This window comes from Sus scrofa, chromosome 8, assembly GCF_054392235.1.
Source record: "Sus scrofa isolate SSC_HxYL_T2T_F1_AM1 chromosome 8, Sscrofa_HxYL_maternal_Yorkshire_Landrace_v2.0, whole genome shotgun sequence".
NCBI classification, from domain to species: Eukaryota; Metazoa; Chordata; class Mammalia; order Artiodactyla; family Suidae; genus Sus; species Sus scrofa.
This window is the reverse complement of record NC_139390.1, coordinates 73,714,629-73,737,058: the sequence shown is the minus strand read 5'-3', so window position 1 is coordinate 73,737,058 and position 22,430 is coordinate 73,714,629. Positions and strand designations below refer to the sequence as shown.

The window sequence follows — 22,430 nt, the reverse complement described above, 5'->3', positions numbered from 1 at the left end:
CTTTTTTTGGATGTAGTGTCCTGAAGATATCAATGAAGTCTAACTTTTCTATTGTTTCCTTTAGGATCTCTGTTGCTTTATTGGTTTTCTGTCTAGAGGATCTGTCCATTGATGTGAGGGGGGTATTAAGGTCTCCTACTATGATTGTATTCTCATCAATATCTCCCTTTATGTCTGTTAATATTTGTTGTATGTATCTGGGTGCTCCTATGTTTGGGGCATATATGTTGATGATAGTAACATCCTCTCCTTGGATGGATCCCTTAATCGTTAAGTAGTGTCCTTCTTTGTCTTTCTTTATGTCTTTTGTTTTAAAGTCTATTTTGTCTGATATGAGCGTTGCGACTCCTGCTTTTCTGTCTTGTCTATTGGCGTGAAATATTTTTCCCCACCCTTTCACTTTCAATCTATATGTATCTTTTGTCCTAAGGTGAGTTTCTTGTAGGCAGCATATTGAAGGTTTTTGCCTTTTTATCCACTCAGCCACTCTGTGTCTTTTGATTGGGGCATTCAGTCCATTGACATTTAAGGTGATAATTGATAGATGATTATTTATTGCCATTTGAACCTCGTGTTCCAGTTGATTCTATGGTTCTCCATTCTTCCTTCCTTTCTTTTTTTTTTTGGTTGGATGGTCTCCTGTTGTTATCTGCTTGAGTGTATTTTTTTTTTTCATTTTTTGCAAATGCAATATTTGGTTTTGGCATGTGGTTGCCCTGTTTTTTAAATATGCTAACCCCTTCCCATATTTGTGTGTTTTAGCCTGATGGTCCTGTAAGTTCAAACACTTCATTACTATATTAAAATTAAGAAGAGAAACATACAAACAAACAAAAAGGGTTATTTACTTCCTAACATCCCTTGCCCACATTTTATGGTTTTGATGACTCTTTTTTATTTTTTTTCTTTTTAATTTTATTTTGTTTGAAGCATGTTCATGATTAAATCTGTATGCTGGCTTATTTGAGTGACTGCTCTCTGATTGCGGTTTCCTCAGTCCTAGTTCTTCCTCTTCTTCTTTTTTTCTTTTCTTTTTTCTTCCCTTTCCTTCCTTTCTTTTTGGTTTAGAGAAGCCCTTTCAATATTTCCTTTAGCCTGGGTTTTGTGTTGCTGTATTATTAAGTTTTTGTTTGTTGGAAAAAATTTTTATTTCCCCTTCTATTTTAAATGATATTCTTGCTGGATAGAGTATTCTAGTTGCATATTTTTTCCTTTTAGCACTTTAAATATCTCTTGCCATTCCCTCCTGGCCTGTAGTGTTTCTGTAGAGAAATCAGCTGATATTCTTATGGGGGTTCCCTTGTAGGTAACATTCTGTTTTTCTCTTGCTGCCTTTAGGATCCTCTCTTTATCACTAACTTTTGCCATTTTTATTATGATGTGTCTTGGTGTGGGTCTGTTTGGGTTCAGTTTGTTTGGGGCCCTCTGTGCTTCTTGTATCTTGAACCCAGTATCCTTTAGATTTGGGAAGTTTCCATCGATAATTTCTTCAAATATATTTTCCATCCCCTTATCTTTTTCTACTCCTTCTGGAATTCCTATTATGCGTAGATTGGCCCGCTTTATATTATCCCATAGGTCTCTTATATTGCTTTCCAGTTTTTTGATTCGGTTTTCTGTCTGTTGACTGGATTGAGTGATTTCCATTATTCTATCTTCCATATCACTGATTCGTTCTTCTGCATTATTCATTCTGGTTTTTACTACCCTTAGTTTGGTTTGCATCTCTGCAAATGAATGTTCTAGTTTTCCTTGGCTCCTCCTTATATTTTCTAGTTCCTCTCTGAGGGTATCTGCATTACTGTTCATATCTTCTCTTAATTCCTTCAGTATTTTCACTATTTCTCTTTTGAACTCCAGGTCTGTCTGACTGCAGAGATCTGTTTCATTGTTGACTGTTTTAGGTGAGTTCTCCTGTTGGTTTGACTGGGGGTTGTTTCTCAGCTTCTTCATCTTGCTTGTTGTTTTCTTTCTCCTGAGGGAGTTGTACTCTCCGTTATCGGGCAGTGTTTGCCTTGTCACTGCCGTGGAATATTTCCTGAGGGCTGGCGTTGTTGGTCAATCTTTTTTGAGGCAGTGTGGCTTTTCTGGAGTGTTGATGGGGCTAACAGTGTTTTTTTGAAGCAAAGGAGGGCTTCCTGAGGGCAGACAGGACTGGGAGGTCCACCCCACGATGGTAGCAGATTTCACTTGGTCATGCAGAGCTTGCTCTGGTGTTTTTGGGCTGTGGGGTTCTTGCAGGGGGTTGGCGGTGTTGGGCAGCTGTTCCTCAGGAGTGCAGCACCCCCTGGGGGCTGGAGCAGCTATCTGGGTCACTGAGAACCTAAGAGGCTCTTCCCTAGGGCAGCCCAACTCAGAAGGACAGCCTGAGAATGTAGGCGGATCTTTTCACAATCTGGCCGAGCTTGTTGCAGCTTTTCTGGGCTGCAGGGGCTCTTCCAGGGGGCTGGTGGTGCTGAGCAGCTATTCCGCGGGAGTGGGGCACCCCCTTGGGGCTTTGGCAGGTAGCATGGCCATGGGAGACCCAAGAGGCTCCTCCCCGGGGCAGCCCGACTCAGAAAGACCGTCTGAGATCTTTTCCCGACTCGGCCAGGCTTGTTGCAGCTTTTCTGGGCTGCAGGGGGTCCTGCCTGGAGCTGGCAGTCCTATGCAGCTGGTTCACTAGGTCTCAGCACCCCCTGGGGGCTTGGGCGGGTAGCAGGGCCTTTGGAGACCCAAGAGGCTCCTCCCCAGGGCAGCCCGACTCAGAAAGACCGTCTGAGATCTTTTCCTGACTCGGCCAGGCTTGTTGCAGCTTTTCTGGGCTGCAGGGGGTCCTGCCTGGAGCTGGCAGTCCTATGCAGCTGGTTCACTAGGTCTCAGCACCCCATGGGGGCTTGGGCGGGTAGCAGGGCCATTGGAGACCCAAGAGGCTCCTCCCTGGGGCAACCCGACTCAGAAAAACCGTCCGAGAATTAGGCCGATCTATTCACGGCCTGGCTAGGCTTGTTCTAGCTTTTCTGGGCTGCAGGCCTTTTCTCAGGGGCTGGTGGTGTTTGGTGCTGCTCTGCGGAAGTGTAGCCCCTCCAAAGGGCAAGCAGGCCTGTGCAGGGACAGCCCCTGCGGTGGTAGGCTTCAGGCAGTTGTTGAGGCCAACCCTCCTGGATGGCAGGCAGCCCCAGGTTTGGCGAGAGCGTAGGGGGTGGCGGGGGTGCGGGGAGGGAATGCACTGGGAAGCACAACTTTCTGCTAGCTAGTGGGCCTGCAAGCTTGCTGTGGCATGGGGGGTATTCTATGGGGACCCACCCCTTCTTCTCTCCTCTCCCCAGCACGGGCGCAGACCAGGCTCTTCTCCCAGGTTCCCTCTGATACGGCTTTCCACTTCCCCGCCCCTAGAGTATTGTTCCCTTCCTCTGCGATAGCTTTGTTTTCTAGTCTCCCAGGCAGTCTCTGCCCCGTCAAATGGTTTCTAGACCTCCCAAGCAGTTTCCACTCTGCCCCGCCCCCCCAGCCCGGGGACTAACCTCTGGAGCTGAGGTCTCGGTGCCCAGCCCCCACCCAGGCTTCTCAATTTTTGGTGACTGTGCCCATAGTTCAGATGGTCCGTTGGGTTCTTGATCGGCTTTTCCGTACTCCAACTTACTGCTACACTCTTCTCTGCATCTGGAGATTCCTCCGGTTTGCTTGATCTTTCCCCCGGTAGGTGTCTTTCCAGGGTGCGGGAACCCTTTCTCCTCCGCAGTTCCCTTTCGGGAGCGCCTGTCCCGCTCGGATTCACCTTCTCTCACTCTCCTCTTTTCTCCCGTTCTGCCCAGTAATGTCACGAACTTCTTGCCGTTATTGGAGTTTAGGTTCTTCTGCCAGCGATTGGTTGCTGTTCTGTGCGAGTCATTTATTCTGTAGATGTGCTTTTTTTGTTGTGTTTGTGGGAGAGGGCGAGCGTGTCTCCCTACTCCTCCGCCATCTTGTCCTCTCCCTCAGCTATGAAAATCTTGATGATTCATAATACGTTATTCAGATCTGCAAGTCTGAAACATTGTGGCTAATAAATCTTGACCCACTAGTGAATTGTTAACCTTCGGAGAAACTTAACGCGGAATACATTTTGTGGATGTATTTAGGTTTGTTCATACTGATGGGCTTGATCCCAATATAGCGAAAATATTATTAAATATACCCATGTCTTTCCTACGTGGGAGCTCTATTATAGTTTGTATTAACCTCTCCCTCTCCCTCCCACCCTGAATGAACTGCAGTGATCTGGGTTTTAAATTTAAATCAGATTAAATTCTACTTTTTATGTGTACACAGCAAGCGTCTCTCCTTTAGTGAGTCCTTTTATCAATGTCATTCCTCACTCTCAGACATACCAAATTAAACTAAATGCCATAATCACTAGTATAGAAGCAGCTTGAGGACAGGCAACAGGATTTATAATTCTTGGCTTCTGATGCATAATATTTTTGATGCACATGTTATTTACTTTTAATTTTCAAATAATTTTCTTATTGAAAGTTAAATTTGTAGCTGTTATGGAAGAGAGTGGTCATAAAGTGGTTGTGAGGAAATCAGAGCTTGTCCTTACAAAGCTGCATGTCCACTCTCATGACTGCAGCACCACCTGCCTCCGGAGAGTCTAGAACAAGAATATCACCTAACTGTCCTGAGGTAATGGAGTTTCTGAAATGGTCCCACTTTCTTTCACCCTCAAAGAAGAAAAAAGAGTCACTTTTAAAATACTTTTTAATATACGTATCTTTAATATATATATATATCCAAGGTGACATAATGTATATTTCAAAGACAAATTTATCCATTTAATTAGTATTCTTTCTCAGAAGTCAGTATTCTTCACGAAGTATGTATTTTCTGAAATTTTAAGAAAATGTTTTATATAAACTAAGAACTAATTTCACCTGATACTCTCCAGTGTGTCTAAATCTATTTCATAATACGATCCATGGAAAAGATTCTCATGTATCACCACATTTGGGGTGGCTTAGTTGAAAAACCTTGAGACAGCTTACTGCATTCCTGGAAGAAAATAAAACACTTTTAAAATGCAGGTAAAAGCATGTTGAATTTAAACATTTTTACTTGAGATCAAAAGTTCTTTCTTTTTTTTTTTTTCCAAAAGTTCTTTCTGAGAGGCAAAAATATAAAGCAAATCATTATGGTGTCCGTTTGGACATTTGGAACATTGAGATTGGACATCTGCACAGGTTGAATGATTATCTGTTTCTTGGTAATAAAAGAGCTTATTTCTGCAATATTTCTTAGGTCCCATCTGAGGGGAATTGCACGTGGGTTCATCTGTGTTAGGAAGGATCTGAGGCTCCTCTGTGATCAGTGAGTGGAAGAGAGTATCCTGATTGATTAACTTCATCTTGTGTGTGTTTGAGAGGTGCAGGAGGATGGGAAAGGAGAGTAGCGTCCTCTTCCAAATATTTCCAGCTCTAACATGGAAAATATGTTGTGTCATCTCTGGGTAGATACAGTGGGGTTGGTAGCAGTAAAAATATTCCCTCACATTGCTGGAATTAAATGTGAGTGAGTAAAGGGGCTCTTGACATCATTGGTGTCTGCATTTGTGAAGACAAGGACTCTTCTTTCCCACTTTGCATTTGACTTTCATGGCTCAAGGGCACTTTCCTGGCTTGGAGAACTTACCATTTGGTGACCCTGTGGTGGTTTCCTCTGTAGCGTGTGTGCCCCTTTGGAGTCCAGCAGGGGTGGTCACGTCAAAATCATCATCTGTGCCACTGGAAGTTGGGAAGGGGCCCTGTGGGGTTCCCTGGACGGCAGGATTGGCTCCTGCTTGTCCTGCAGGATGGATTCCATTTTGGGCATCTGGTTTAGCTGGACTGGGGGGCAGGATGGCTCCGGGGAATAAGGTATGGAAGATAAGGCCTGTTAAGATTTGCCGGGTGGCTGGCTGGAATGGAATAAAGGACAGAAACAGAAAACGAAATCAAAGTAACACATTTTAAAGCTGGTCAACTAGCTTCTTCTTCTTCGAGGGCAGCAAGTTTGGGTAGGATTTACAGACAAAGAGGGTAGAGTCAGAAAAAAACAGTAGAGGTCAGCATTTCTCAGAGGAAATGCCTTCCTTGCCTGAGCCAAGCCTGATGCTGGTTTCATTACTGGGATTCCTTGCTGTGCTCCATTTTCCTCAGAAAGGGAAAGCCAGAATCAAGCCAGGTGCAAGAAAAGGAATAATGCCTACTTTGTTTGTATCAGGTGTATCTGGAGGTACAATTACAGTGGGCTGTATTTCTGTTATCGACCTAAACCATGGCCTCTCTTTTCTCATTTATTCATTTATTTTCTTTTTTTGGTCACACCTGTGACATGTGGAAGTTTTGGGACCAGGGATCTAACTCGGGCCACAGTAGCAACCTGAGCCACCGTAGTGACAATGCCAGATCTTTAAACTGCTGAGCTACAAGAGAACTCTCATCTCTTTTGCCTGTATTTTAAAAATGTAATGTAAGAGTCTAAAAGTTAATGAAAACATTAATTCAAATAGATTGGTCAATCCTTATTCAATATTTATTAGGATGCAATGGTTTGCATCCCTTCAAATTTCCTTCAATACATTTTTTAAAGGCATTGGAGTATTTTCTCAGATATACCTCTGGCAATTCAGCCACTGGTGCATCCTTGAGGTTGCTCAGTGCATTTCTTCTATGTTGGACTGTTAATGATTTGCACACAGGTATTGAATGTTGTTATGCACGCTTGGCTTTTTTCCCCTGGGAAAAAGTTACTGTGAAAGTTCATCCCAAGAAGAAACAATTTGAAATCTGCTGGTTTTTGAAGACAGTTAAAGCAGGAACCAGTTCTCCTGGACCTCCTGGTTCTGATGGGATTCTCACAGAACTCAAAGGGTTGAGAACTCGTAATTAAGATACAGGTCGGTTTTCTTGAGTATGGTTCTCAATTGTTAGTTTGCATAAGAACCACTTGGAAGGCAGAAATAAGCATATTTTAACCGGCACTCCAAGTTGTCCTGCTGTGAGGATCCAAGGCAGAAGTTTGGAAACATTGCCTTAGATTTACAAGGTACTAAAACCAGAATCAGATTTACACTGGATGAGAGACAGGAGTAGACTACATAAGTTTTCAAACTGGGGGTCTTGGCATCCATATATTTGAAATAAACAGGTGGATAGTATCCAAAACTAAGACAAAAATGATAGACTATAAATTACCAGTGCACTCTATCTAGTAAAGTATTGTTTTATAAAATATGTGTGTGTGTATGTGTGTGTGTGTGTGTTAGCTGCATGAAAAATATAGCTGTTACTGTGGGTATCACCAAAAAAATTTGAAAACCACTGGTATAGTGGATAGAAAAATGGTTTTTGATCTGGATCTACTCCTTTTTTGGTCTTGATACCTAAGTTGCTTAAACTCTCTGAGCTTCAGTTTCTTTTTCTATAAAGTTAGGTTAAAAATCTCTACTTTGTATTTTGGTGAGGATTAAAGGCAGTACATGTAAAAAGATCTACTAAGGTTTTATAGAATCAGGTCAATAACTGGTATTCATGTTCATGTTCATGTTCATCAAAATAAACCTATTGCTTGATTTTATTTATGGACAGTCCAGACAGTCTCTACCTTTTTCCTAATAGAAAGATTCAAAAAACTGTCATCTCAGATATTGCCTCAACTCTTTACTTCAGTGTCATATTTAGATACCACATTAATTCAAATCATTTTTCTCTAAAAATGACTTATGGGGAAAGGCATAGAAGTGCCTAGTAATGGTAATATGAATTTTATTTAGGTTCAGCTTTCTAGTTATTCATATGTATAGAGAAGAGTTCACTTATCACCGTAAGATGCTAGAAAAATAATGCATTTTTCTACAAACATTCAAGTCAAAATATTAATCTTTCCTGCAATCAGTATCAATATGCATATTATTCTAAATCTGCATGCACTTCGATAACCTAATAATCAGATTTTAATCAATATAAAGTTTAAAAAATGTGTTGACTTTCTGGATAGAACTGAATCTGACATCAATATGTGGAAAACAAATGCTAAGTCAAATTAGTGGAAGATTAGCTGGAGAAGGATGATGAAATCCCCAGCTGGACAAAGGATAACCTAATGTGAGCACCTATAAAAATGTTCAGTTTATCATAGTATGCACCAGGTTTAGGGATTGTGGTCAATAGAGACTATGTGAGGATGAAAAACAGCATTGAAGATAATTTGAAATTTTAGTAAGTATTTTTTTTTTTACCAATTCCTCTGAGCTTAGGATAGCACCCTAAAGGGAAAAATAATAACACAGGTTATTAGACAGATTTTAATATATTCAAGGCAAGATGTATACACACATATCATAACTTAAAAACTTAAAATTGTTTTAAATATTATAAAAAGATACATATTTTTTATTTTCAGCAATAATTTAAACTACCTTTTTGACTTGTATCACAAAACTCAAGTCAGCACATGATGCTGGACTGCTAACATTTATTATCTGAGTGATGGGAGGTTTGCATTTCAAAAATTACATATTTTCTATTATTAGGTAATAAATGCACTCTGGAGGAAACTTGGAAAATGTTGAAAGCAATAGGGAAAAAAATATAATCTCATCTTGCATAATTTGATATATTTTCTTCAAGATGCTTTTTAAACACTTTTTTACATACTAGAAGTCATGTTATTTATACGGTTTGTGTCTTTTCTGTTAATACTATGCACAATCATTTAACCACGTTATCAACAAGTTTTAACAAATATACTTTTGAATGGTCAAAAATATTTGCTTTTATATTATATAGTTTACTTAATAATTTTAGTTTTTAAGTTTAAGTTGAACCTAATATTCTTCTCTACTATAAAATTACCTTGATGAATATATTTATAAAAAAACTTTTGCTATATCTCACATTACTTCCTTGGAATGTGTTCCCAGGTATGGAATTAAGAGTTAATATGAATTTTCAATTCAATTTTGCTTTTAGAAGTTAAAGCTGCCATCTAACACTCCTATTTGATCTTGGCCCTTTGTAATTTTATCAGTGATCTCAAGAATTACTTTTAATAAAGGAAAACAGGGAAAGAGGAAAGTATCTCATTTTTAGGGAAAAGATATATAGTTAATAAATAAATTTGAAATAATAGTCCCCCAAATCATTATTAGATCTGTCCATTAATTAATTTATTTTTCTTAACAGCATGATTTAAAGGATTGACTGGTGGCTTAATTTGTGATATTTATTAACATGTGATTGTAACTGAATAACTGTAAATATCCCTAGTCACTATCTTCAAATAGGAAGTTAAAAATTGTCTATAAAAGGTTGTTTTGAAGATTAGTTGAGATAGTACAAAAGTTAAAAAGTACTTAGAACAGTGGCTGGCACATAGTAAGTGCTCAGTAAATGTTCTTATTATTATTAGTGTCCATAAAGTGCAAAGTAAATAGGAAACTTGGCAACTATGTGGCAAATTAAGGCAGGATTAAATATTTCACACTAAGATGATTTAAAATAAAAATCGTATTACAAAATAACCTTACCTGGGCTCCAAGGTGTGCTACAATAACTGGTATCATCTGAAAAAAGTGAAAAAATTATTTAAAAAAGGTAGGTTCTCGCAGATATAAATATTGAGACTTTCTTAAAAGTATGCAATATTTGTTGAACAGGTAATTGTTAAATGTATCATCTATGATCATAGATTTAGACTCAGAGAAGGATGGGAATTGGAACTCATCCACTTTATAAAAAGAAGATTAAACCCAGAGGGATTTAGAAATCCAAAGCAGCACAATTAAAAGGTGAGTTAGTAAATTAGATGAACAAAACCCAATTTTGATCTCAAGCTATCTCCAAACTTAAAATTATTCCAAATAATCATGATGATAAAATACTTTTTTTCCCCTTGTAGCATCTCAGAAGATCCATGAAATGGTGTGATGGAAAATTTTAAATATCAGCATTTCTTGGAGTTCCCACTGTGGCACAGTGGGTTAAGGATATGGTGTTGTCTCTGCAGCATCTTGAGTGGCTGCTGAGGTGCAGGTTCGATCCAAGGCTTGACATAGTGGGTTAGGGATCTGGTGTTGCCACAGCTGTGGTGTGGGTCACAGCTGTGGCTTAGATTCAGTCCCTAGCCTGGGAACTTCCATATGCATATATATTTAGTCTCACAATGGTTGCATGGATACTTTGCTATTAAAATAGAGGGCAATGGTAGGAAATTACAGATGATATTGTTCAACAACACTGGTTCTGGCAGAGTTCTTAGGGCTAAGTGAGAAATACTGTGTTGGTCACTGATAATTACTTAAGTATTATGAATTTATAATTGAAAAGATTTGGGTGAGGTTTTGGTATGCTCTAGCACTCTAAGAACTAACTTTAGGGTTTTTCAGAAAGAACTAGGGTTTTAAGGTTTACTTTTATTTCTATAGAAATTCATATAGTGTCAAAAAGCCATCAAAATGAGACTTTTCAATCGAACCAGTCTAAAAGATTTGAAGAGTCTTATCAAAAGACTTTTAACTTTATTATTTCAAAAGACAATTTGTACAGTAATACCCATAATGCCAAAAAGTAAAAAGTAATACACATTTAAGAAAAAGCCTTACTATCAGTCAGATCCTTGACTATTGATGAAAAGAAACTACTCTTCAGGGTAGTATGGAAAAGTGGATTGAAGGTTAGGGACACAGGATTTGGGAGAAGAAATTGAAATTTCTTCTTTAGAGGCAAATTGGAAGGAACAAAAAGATACAAAGAGGAAACCACAGATGTCTAAGTAAAAAATATAATGAAAATAAGTAATGTAACACCAATGTAATATTAAGGAGAAAAATTGTTAGTTTTTGGTTCAGAAATTGTTTTAAATAATAATAGCTAATACTTATGGAGTGATGACTGTGTGATATGCACTTTTTAAAGTTTTAAGTGTTTTATGTAGATTTACTCATTTAATCCTTCTAACAGCTCTAAGCGGTAGATTCCAATTAATCCCTATTTTAAATTATGAGGAAAATGAGCCACAGAGGGTTAAGTAACTTGGCCACATAGGTAGTAAATAGAGAGCTGGGATTTGGCCGGAAGTTTTGTGGTTCTAGAGTTCACTCTTACCCATGCTGGCCTTGCTTAGGTAAATGAGAGCTGTAGACAGGTGCCCAGGTTTCTGGCAGAGGACGTAAGCCACTCTGCATAGGGAGACATACGGTGGGAGGGACTGGGGCTGTACTACAGAAGGCATATGCAATGTGGACCCTTGGTGGTGGCATAGCCTAGAGACCTTGAAGAATCCCCACCAAGAATGGGGATTGATTTATATTATTGCACATGGGAAGTGTGCAGTGTCAGACCTTCTCTACTGAACCTGTAGTAACATCATCAGTGCCTGCTAATGTCTTTGACTCCAGTGACGCATTCTTTGGTGAATATAAAGATATGCTAAGTCTGACTTCAAGTTTAGAGCAGGGCAACAACTGAAACCAAAGCTGGGCAATTGGCAGATGGATATACCAGGGTCAGGTATTAAAGAGATTCTCATTTTACTTGCTTCTCTCTTGAGTCTTTCAGAGGATCACTTTTATTATTAAGAATTATATTATTTTATTAATAAGCAGCAAATACTTTGAGTGAAGGCTCTAATATATCTATAAGAAATAAACACTGACTGATAGACAAATGTACACCTCAGTATTTAAAAAAGAAATGTAGCAATTAGTTATGTTACAGAATTTTGCGAGAAAGAATAAATGAAGCAGTGTAGAGTTTCTTGTGTTGTTAATTTGGACAAATGAAGGTACAGAAAAAAGTGCTAGTTGCATGTGATGTATTTAAATCGAGCAGCTTAAAATTATTTTGTCAAACTCAGCTTTGATTATAATCACTAATTAATACAAGCTTGCTACTAAAAGCTGGAGGTATCCATAGTGGTAGGAAGATGGTTAGGGTCTAGTCATGTATCATTATTTGGGAATGTGTATGAAAAGTCTTACATTTTTGAATGTCTTTGGATCCACAAATTATATTCCTAAGAACTGGTCTTAAGGAAATAGTCATCAACATGATCAAAGAGTTTAAGAATGTTCATTATAGTGTTTATAAAAGCAAAAATTTTGGAAAAAAACATTTTTGCAATATTATGGAAAACTAAGAAATCATTACAAACAAGTGTTATAAGTGAATATTCAAAATATAGGAAAGACTATTCAAATGCATTACGTGAAAAAATTAGATTATATAATATTAGATGTGGTAAGAACCTATTTTTTTTTTTAAAAAGTGTACTTACATGCATAGAAAAAATATGGGAAGGACATTCCCTAGAGTGTGAACAGCTTTTAATTCTGGCTGGTAGGTTGTGTGAATTTTAGTTTCTCTTTTTGCTTATCTGTATTTTCTAAATTCTCTATAACTAACATTTAATATGCATATGATAAGCAAGAAAGCTTCTACAAAAAATGAGACCATTATGTGGAAATGATAAGTCATGTGTTAGGAAGAATAAGTTAACTATATCCAGTTTAGCTATAACGGGATCATTGTATCTTTCCCCAGAGCCATTAAACTATTTAGAGAATTTCCAAGAAGACAAAATTCAGGCTTTGTAGTTAAAATGCAGGCACTTCTGAAAGGTGTAATGTGCTAAGTGTGCTGCTTATATCTTCATGTGATATATTTGCTTTCAGGTTTTTCCTGAAAGCAAATAATGATGGGAGGAAAGAAGGAACTAAAGAATCCTTGGGGACTTGAAAGGAGGCATGAAAAAAGGGCACAAAAAGGAGATTAGATTTGCTGAAAATAAACTTTATCCATCTCAGTTTTTCTCTGGAATGATCCTGGTCACCCAGAAAGTCTTTTAATGGAAAACAGAGCAAACTAGAGAAGAATCATGATGTCTCTCAGTTTTTACCCGTTATATTTTTTACTTCTCAGTTTTTCTCATCTTGTCACATTTCCTGTTACCGATTACCTGTGTATTCTAGAGAGGTTGTGGGGCAGCATGCTCAGTTTTCTGGGTATGTTTTCATGGGGTTTCAACAAGAATCAAACTGCCAAAGACTGCTGTACGTTTGGTAGGGCATTACTCTGCAAGTTATCCCAGTATAACCTTCAAGAACCCTGAAAAGAATTCATTCCTCATTTTTTAGTTTCCACTTCAGTGAAAATTCTCCCCTGTGTTAAACTGAGTAGGTTCTTGAACTTACTTGTGGTTGTAGCTGCTGTTGTACGTTCAGTGCCCCTAGGGTCAGAGGGAGGGTCTGGGAACTAGGTACCATCCCTATAGCAGGATTTAGCTGTAGGGCAACAAAAAAGATTTTCATCTTATTATTTGAACATCCAGGAGATGAAACTGTATTTACTAAATGTAAAGTGTGTTCAAATGGAGAATTTGCTATGCAAATATATGGTATACTTCACTGCATTTGGAATTAGATATAGAGATGAAGTTCAGAGACTTGTTTAGTCTACTAGTACAACCATAAAGTCCAGGACTAACGTTTCTCACATTAAGTTTTTCTTTGGAATTTAACCCATTCTCCTGAGGATTACTTAGGTGATTTACATTTGCTCTCCCATTTGGCTGTAACAGCAATGGTCCCTGGAATATTCCTGATAGCTTTCTTATGAAGAAATGAGTTCCTTCATAAGTACCCCTTGGAAACCATGAGGGTCACGGTAAAGTATCTAGTCTGAATATGGTCTAGTACCACATTTAAATCTGACCACTGGAAAAATTCACTCTAAGCAGGAAAGAACAGATTAAACTACACAGATACTCTGTGAAAATAATGTACATATTTCCACCCCTTCTTGTTTGCTTTTCTTGTTGGGGGTAATGATAATGGCCATTGTGTTTGTGTGGGTGTGTGGATATTGTAGGGGGCAGAGAGGAAGATGTTATGGAGAAATGGAGAGGGGAGCTTCGAAAAGAGATGAGAAGAACTAAAGAAGTAAAGACTTGAGAATTAGATTAATTTCTTTAGAGATTCTCTTGCTAAGATGTTTTGAATAGCATCCAACTCCCTTTGACTTTTCTGTCATCTCTCTTTTAACTTATCTACAATGAATATGTGTGTATGTGTACATTTGTGGATACACATGCACACATATGCACTCAACATGAGGTATTATATTTACTTAACAATGCATATTAAAAAATGATATAAAGGAGTACTTACCAGTTGCAGATCTGACCCCAGTGTGAGCATTTGTGTCAACGGTATTAGACTTAAGGAAGGGAAGACCTGCAGGGCATTGAAATTGATATATAAGACAAGAAGTTGTCTGGTTTTACCATGCTGTCAGTGGTGGATATCCTCAAGTAACCTATACTCCCATCACTGGTGGATTTACCATGAAGGTAAATAACGGTGAAGCTTCGAGACTTCCCCCTAGCATTGTCCCCTTCGGTGGCCCCCAGAGGCAAACCAGCAGTGAGTCAAGTTTAAGGTATTTATCAGCTAAAAATTTGCTCTTATTTCTTATTTCATCATGCATTGCTTCACTTTAGTAACTAATTTTACATATCTCATTTTGTACTCTTTTTTGAAGAAGGTCCTTCAATTGTAAAAGCTTCAAATTCCTTAAGGAGAGAAGTCGGCATCTGTTTTGTTTTGTATAGTATGCATAGACTGAAAAGAGAACTTTAGACTTTGGTGTTGCTGTACTATTTCACAAATACTAGATGCAGGTAAGGAGAGGTCCTTTGGAGCAGAGGAAGAGTTGGAGTGGGAAGAAGGAGGGATAGTAGCCAAGTGAACATGCCATTTCTGAAAATATTTATTTATTTATTTATTTATTTATTTAGTCTTTTTGCCATTTCTTGGGCCGCTCCCTCGGGTTATGGAGCTTCCCAGGCTAGGGGTCTAATTGGAGCTGTAGCTGCTGGCCTACACCAGAGCCACAGCAATTTGGGATCCGGGCTGTGTCTTTGACCTACCCCATAGCTCATGGCAATGACGGATCCTTAACCCACTGAGCAAGGCCAGGGATCGAACCCACATCCTCATAGATACTAGTTGGATTCATTAACCACTGCGCCACAACGGGAACTCCTGAAGATATTTAAATAGGCTTTAAAGACATATTTTGCAGTAGTGCATCAGCTCATCAGCAATGGTGGAATTTAAGAAAACCATGAGGAAACTAGCAATTATTTTTATAGTTTACCTCTTAATCCCTGCTAGTTCTAGCAAAAATCACATAGGTTTATATCACAAGAGCATAGGTGACCAAACTTTTTCAATAGGTATATAGCTATTGCTTTTTAGAGTGTACTAGATTTTGTTGCTAAGTCAAATTCAGTCAAAAGGAAGAAGAATGAGCATGCAGTGTTTTTCCTGCTCAAAGTTTCTTTTAAAAAAAGTATGTTTCTCCCCCCCCCGCCAAAAAAAAACAAAAAACAAAAAACAACAACCTCAGCTTTTCTCTCTCTTGCTCAGTCATAAGGCTTTGGGTGAATCTTGGTTTAAAATCCACTAGACTTAACATATTTCCTTTGCTGGTCTGCAGAGGTTCCTTAATGTAGGACTCTTACCTGATTTGGCTGCTGTTGGTTTCGTAGGGTTGCCTGATCTGGAACCAGCTTTGTTGGAGGAAGTCCCAAAACAGGATTGAACTGCATCTGTCATAACAGATATTTGAAGAGACAGGGATGTGTTTGAGGTTTTGCTGAGGTTTTGTATCCATTTATTGCCAGAAGGTAACAAGTTGGTCCAAATGCAAAAATGTCTGTCTTTAGCCTCTGTGTGTTTTGGAGCAGTTGAACTCCCTGGAACATTTTGTGCATGACAGGAGATGGAACTGTAGAGTGGAAAAATGCCCAACCAGGAGAGGTGCAGTGGCGAGGGAGCAGAGGGTGAGATAGGGCACATGGATTTCTGTGACAGTTCCTAGGTTCCTATTCCTTTTCTGAACTTGCCTTGTTCCTTTTTTCAGGACATTAAATACATAGTTCACACCTTAGCTCTGTATACATTTGCTTTTTCCTGGTGCTTGAAGATAAGTTGCCATGATGTCTCCTGCATTTTCATGAAGCTTCCTGCTTTTACTTTGTGTCTGACAAGTCACTTCCTATAATGGAAATTCAGTCTCCTTCCTGGCCAGGGTATTTTCCTAGTATATTAAGAAAAAACTGAAGTTTAGGAGTAAAAATCTTGAATCCATATGATCTAGTTGTATGTTTTTGTTTTATAGATGAGGAAATTGAGGCCCAGAGAAGCAGTGTGATTTACTCAAGGTGATATGTTGAGTTGCAGAGCCTATTAGGATCCCTGCAAGTGCTCTTAGTCCTTGAAGAAAGAAGTCCTTCTATTTGCTTCTCCTAGCATTCCATCTGCCTTCAGGTGGAAGCTCCCCGGCCAAGTTGACCCTGGCTGGCCTTTGCTCCTGGCTGCATTCCCAAGGGGCGGTGTACTATCCCCCCCACCACCCAGCACTGCATCAACCCTTAGGTCGCTTGGATATATCTTGGAGCTGCCTACGACTCTTGGCTTCACTTTGGTCTTTTCCCCTGAGTTGTAAGAAATAAGATTGGCACTATCTGTCCCTAGAGGTCTCTTTAAGCTTTAAGATTGTGTAAGTATAAATTCTTCAGGAGTTCCTGTTGTGACTCAGTGGGTTAAGATCTGATCTTGACATAAAATCTGGAGGAGGCTGGTTCGATCCCTGTCCTCGATCAGTGGGTTAAGGATACGGTGTTGCCATTAGCTGTGCTGTAGGTCACAGACACAACTTGGATCCCATGTTGCTGTGGCTGTGGTGTAAGCTGTGGCTTCCATTCCATCCCTAGCCTAGGAACTTCCATATGCCGCAGGTGCAGCCAAAAAAAGAAAAAGAAATGTTCTGCAAATGTGTTTTCATCCTAGACAATCCATCGTCAGCATGGCAGTCAGAGGGATCCTCTGAAAACAACAGTCTGGTTTGTGCCTGTCTCTGTTCAACTCTTACCTTAACTTCTATTTTCACTCAAAGTAAAACCAGGGATGATGACCTAAAAGGCCCCAGTGCATCTCTGACCTTCTGTCCTACCTCATTTCTTCTTGTTCACTCTACTACTGCCATGTTCTGACCACACTCTTCTGAACAGGCAACTTGTCCCATCTCTAATGTGCATGCTATCCCTAGACTTTTAATCTACTGAAAGCAATTGCTTTAAGTGTTCACATTTTCAAGTAGTTTTGTTTTACATGACTTGATGACAATTCAATAAATTCATTTACAAATAATTAAAAAAAAAAACAAGACCCTTGTCCAGTGCCCTGAGTTTTCATTTGGTCAATATCACTGCTAAACCATCTAATAGACACTTTAATGTCACTTCCTACATTCCCTGCACCTCTGAGTCTAGCTGTTCTCCCAGTTTGCTTTAACCTGCACACTACCCCTCAGGCCACCTCGAGTGATAGCTCTGTTCCTGAAAAGTGTTATTTATCTTGAGTTTTTACAAATTATATAGTAAATAATTTAAATTCACTCAAGACACCTTACTTAGAAGAACTTTTGGCAAATTTATTTGGTGAAGTGCAAAATCCATGATTTACAAAAAAAAATTAACTCCCTAATTTACCTTGTTTAAAAATTATTATTTTTTCAAAAAACTCTTTATAGAGGGACAAATGTATATTTGGAATGAAATAAGAAGGAGGTTGGTTATTTATGTCTTGTTCCATTCCATCCCTATAAGACCATCCTGTTCATCTCCTTCATAGAATTAATCATGGTTATAATTTATAGTTTAACATTAAAATATTTATTAGTATCTATAGTCCTTGTAAATACCAGGAAGGGTCATGTCTTTTTTTTTCTCATCATTGTATCTTTAGCAACTAGCCCAGTATCTGGAATATAGAGAGAGTTTTCAGTAGATATTTGTTGATTGTATGGATAAGGAAGGAAGTGTTAAGGGAGCTTAATGCCTAACTAAGGATGGTTTCCTTTTGTTCTGATATCATGGTAAATATCTTCTAATTTTTTTTCATTGTCCAATCTCAAGCAGCTCAAACAAAGTGAAATTCACTTAGAGATCTACCCATATCTATTAGAGATCTACTACCTACATCCGTGTCTATAAAATACTGGAGGGCAGTTGGAGCATGTGTTTGAATACCAGTGCTCCTTTCTTTCAAAAACCTGTTACATGTGAACATATTTTGTGATGAAATGTTCTAAGTCATATTTTTGACTGCTTTGTGCTATTCCTTTACTATTGCACAATTTGGTAGACTTTTAAATATCACACAGTCTAGATATTTTGCACTTCCAATTAGAAAAATCAGAACATATAGTTTACCTCTTGCATCATGAGAAAATAATTAATTAGTTGGCAAGGAAATTTTAAATTCTTTTTGTCAAGGAAATTTTAAATTATTTTTGGAAAGTAAAATAATTATTCACTTTGAGCAGACATAATCTATGACATTCCTTTTCCTCCTAATTTCTACCCTATTGCTTGGCCAAAAATAATTGAAATTGTGCCATGATAGAATGGATACATTTAAAACATGTAAGAACATTGAAATATGCGCTAACACTTCATTAGTTTATCATCTTTCAAATTAGAAAATAAAAGCAGAAAACCAAGGGAGTGGGTCACAGACATAGCAGTTTTGACAGAGGGCAAGGAGAGAGGTCTATAATTAGCGATGAAGCTACAGATGGTTGGTTCATAAAATAAACATATTGCACTTACTGGTAATGACAGAGTTGATCCTAGGAGACAAAACAGTAGAATTGTAGTCTTCATGTTCAAATTGCTACCTAAAACAAAAAAAATAGTATTATTCTTTCACTCTATTTTTTTTTCTTTTTGAGACAAGGCAATACTTAAAAAAAAAAAAAAAAAGAATGTTTATTTGAAATGTGGTCAAATAATATCACCTTTCTATCCACTAGGCAAAATGTGCAGATGAAACAATAGTCAAAGTCCAGTTGATTTTTCTAGTTTCTATGGTGAAAACTTTTACCCTTTGATGAGCTATGAGTTTGTAGGAGGAATTTAAACTCAACTTCAGAAGGCTGGCAACTGAAAGACCAATCAGAACTTAGCTGTCTATGAAATCATTTGGTTTTTTTCATTTCCCAACATTTCATTAGGTGAGTTATTAGCTGCAGACATCATATTACCCAATGTCTGCCATTTGAATAGAGGGTATTTCAGGAGGGCATGACTAATTAAAAAGTGAAGACAATGGAAAAATTATGATTCTTTTTCACCTCCATCTATGTACCTGTTTTTATCATGTATACATGAACATATAAACTGAATATCAAAATATAACAGTTTATGTTAAAAAAATGAGGCCTCTGTATATTGCTCTGAAATTTACTTTGTTTATCTAACAAATAATGGGCAGACTTATATGTCAGTATATATAAATTTATTTCATTTATTTAATGGCTACATTATATTACATTTTCTTTTGATGGACATTAATCCATTTCCATTTTATTTTGTAATTATAAAAATGGTAGAAAGAACGTCCTTATAAGATTTTTTCACACCTATGGGAATATTTCCGTAACTATTATTCCTAGAAATACTGTACTAAAGGATATGTATATTTTAAATTTCAGTAAGTGTGGCCAAACTCTCTTCCAGAAATATTGAATGGTGTACTTTATTTTATTTTTATTATCTTTTGTTTTTAGGGCCACACCTACAGCATATGGAAGTTCCCAGGCTAGGGGTCGAATTGGAGCTGCAGCTGCCAGCCTGTGCCACAGCCACAGCAACTCAGGATCTGAGCTGCATCTTCGACCTACACCACAGCTCATGGCAATGCTGGATCCTTAACCCACTGAGTGGAGCCAGGGGTCAAACCTGTGTCCTCATGGATACTAGTCAGGTTGGTTTCTGCTGAGCCACAGAAGGAAGTCTGATGTATTTTATTTTAAATGAAGAAAAGGCTACTATAATCTAAACAAAATGCAGGGGTCCCCTGAGATCTCTTTCCCAGAAAGAGGAATGAAATGCTCACCACAGGTTTTCAGGGCCCCAGGCTTCACCCAGAAGGCATGATGGGGGGGTGACCTTTGAACTGGATTTTGAAGAATGGAAATAATTCATTCATTAAGAATGAAAAGAGAGTGTCCTGGCAGGATAAGTGTTTATACATGAAGGAGAGATATTATTGTTTCTTATCACTGGAGCAAAATGAGGTGAGGATAGCAGTGGAAGACAGGATTAGGAATATACCTAATTTCAACCACCTGTAATATTTTGCTTGTTTCTGTCACTTATTTTGGGTCTTGATCAGACATCAGCTCACACAGCTCCTTCCTTATTTCCTGATTGAGTGTTTCTCTTGAACTAGAGGGAGAGTTCCTGGGGCCTTGTCTTATATTTCTTTAGTGTCTTCTGTGTTAATGACTTTATGGAGCACCAGGTGGTCACTGTATGTTGATGGATAAACCGTTGAGTATATACTCTAGGGAGTTGGAACAAGGCTGAGCTGAGGGAAGACTTCAGAGAAGAGAGGTAGCTTTAAGTGAATTTGTAAAATATACATGATTAATGGACAGAGAATAGCATGGTCAAGCGGGTAATAAAAAGAGGAACAACAAAACATTAGGGCTGAAGAGTTTGGAAGGGAAGCAACTTTCTGTTCTCAGAGGCTTTCATAAACACATTCCTTCATTCTTTTATTCAGTCAATTCATTCTTCCAACCTATCATTTAGCATATGTCCGCTCTTTGTTCTTCCAGCATTGATTCAGTCCCTGGGAGTAAGAATGGAAGGAGTGCAAATCCTGGCCCTAAGGAGTTTACATTTTGTGAGGGAACGTTAACTATTCAAGCCTCCTTGAGTGGGAGGGAGTGCATGATGCTGGGGAATCCACTCTTTCATTTTCAATGAACATGTAGAGGTAGGGGCTTTCTTAATTTTTTTTTTTCTCTCTGGAGGAGGCAGAGTTGAGTTTTATGCCAGTGTTGGTCCTTAGATGAGGTGAGGAGACTTGGGTTCTGTCGCCAGCCTAGACTATGGTGCTAGCGAACAGCTTATTTGAACTGAATCATTGTGTGATTGCCTGGACACCATGTGATTCAGGAACCTGACAGTGCATCAAATGCCTGATGCAGACATGTCTTCATCCCCATGCTAGAATGGGACACGCCCCAGCTTGGAAACTGAGCAGTCAGTAGAATTTGGCCAAAATAAATAAGGGAGATTAAGAAGGCTGAGTAATTTCTTAGACAAGAAATTTTAAGTTTGAAAGCAGATAACTTGCAATATAATTACAGAGTTGGGTGTCAAGAAATACGTGCTTTAAAAGAGGAAAATTCCTAAATCATTCCAAAACTGAGAGCTATCAGAAAAAACCCTGAAGTAATTAATTTTTATGCAATGATTTAGGATATTAAGATTCATTAAAATGTTTTATGGGAGTTCCTATCATTGTTGAGTGGTTAGCGAACCCAACTAGCATCCATGAGAACGCAGGTTTGATCCCTGGCCTTACTCAGTGGGTTAGGGATCCAGCGTTGCCGTGAGCTATGGCATAGGTCGCAGACGCGGCTCGGATCCCTCGTTGTGGTGGCTATGGCGTAGGCCAACAGCTACAGCTCTGATTCAACTCCTAGCCTTGGAACCTCCATGTGCCACAGGTATGGCCCTAAAAAGACAAAAAAAAAAAAAAAATGTTTTATGAACTACAGGTGACACCCAGCCCTGTAGGTTTATATGTTTCTTGATAGCGCGTGTTGATTTTAGTTTTAAGTTTCTTTGGTTTATGGACACTTTTGAGAATCTGATTGAATCTCTACCCTGTCTCCTCAGTAAAGTACACACATGCGTATGAACACAATGTGTATCAGACAACTTTAGGGGTTTCATGGATCTCCTGAGAGCTCAACTGTGAAGAGCCAGATTAAGGGGCTCTGGTTTGGAAGAATCTTGGTAGAAACCTCTGGTTATTTGTGTGACTCTGCCGGGGCCAGCTCAGCAGGATGGGGAAGAACGGGTGCTGTGGAACTTAAGGAAAAATAGTTAACATAAAACAAGACACAGAGACATTTATCTTAAGTAAAGGTGGGAGCCGGGGGACTCAAGGTCTCAGGGACCAAGAGCGTGGGACTCAAGGTCTCAGGGACCAAGAGCACCGGGGAACTCCAGATCTCAGGGACCAAGAGCGCTGCCTCAAGAAACCACACTGCTTTTATTCTGAGATTAAGTGAGGAGTGGCTATGGGTGGATGATACAGGGTTTGTTTAGAAAGCCACTTAGGTGGTAAAGGGTTAAGCTCTTACTCTGACCTCTAGGCACATAACAGTTCTTAAGCTTAAGTCACTTATGCCTTTAGGTCTTTGCTCTTAAACTTAAGTCATTTACCAGCACTGTGACTGTTTCTCCAAGAAGGAAGATGGGATAAAGTAAGACAAGAAGATGGGATAAAGTAAAGAAGGACAAGATGGAGTTTTCAAGGAAACATGTCTTGCAACATCTCC

The 22,430-nt window shown here is 38.7% G+C and overlaps 1 protein-coding gene across 1 annotated transcript; it reads right to left on the bottom strand.

Annotated features, from left to right (window-relative positions):
- Positions 1-4,547: 4,547 nt before the first annotated feature.
- On the bottom strand, positions 4,548-18,729 carry AMTN (amelotin). Its single transcript, XM_084973777.1, has 8 exons — positions 18,676-18,729; positions 15,523-15,609; positions 14,165-14,230; positions 13,190-13,279; positions 9,527-9,562; positions 8,237-8,263; positions 5,650-5,914; positions 4,548-4,615 (listed from the first exon to the last, which is right to left on the bottom strand). The coding sequence occupies exons 1-8, from the start codon at positions 18,727-18,729 to the stop codon at positions 4,548-4,550; spliced, it is 693 nt and encodes a 230-aa protein (XP_084829903.1).
- Positions 18,730-22,430: the final 3,701 nt, after the last annotated feature.

Bases quoted from the DNA above. Each gene is read 5' to 3' on its own strand.
- AMTN (XM_084973777.1), bottom strand. From the start codon at position 18,729: ATGAAGACTACAATTCTACTGTTTTGTCTCCTAGGATCAACTCTGTCA. The intron at 14,231-15,522 runs GTAAGAGTCCTA...AATGCCCTGCAG, and splicing joins ACCAACAGCAGCCAAATCAG to GTCTTCCCTTCCTTAAGTCT. The intron at 13,280-14,164 runs GTAAGTACTCCT...GTTGCCCTACAG, and splicing joins TGGGGTCAGATCTGCAACTG to CTAAATCCTGCTATAGGGAT.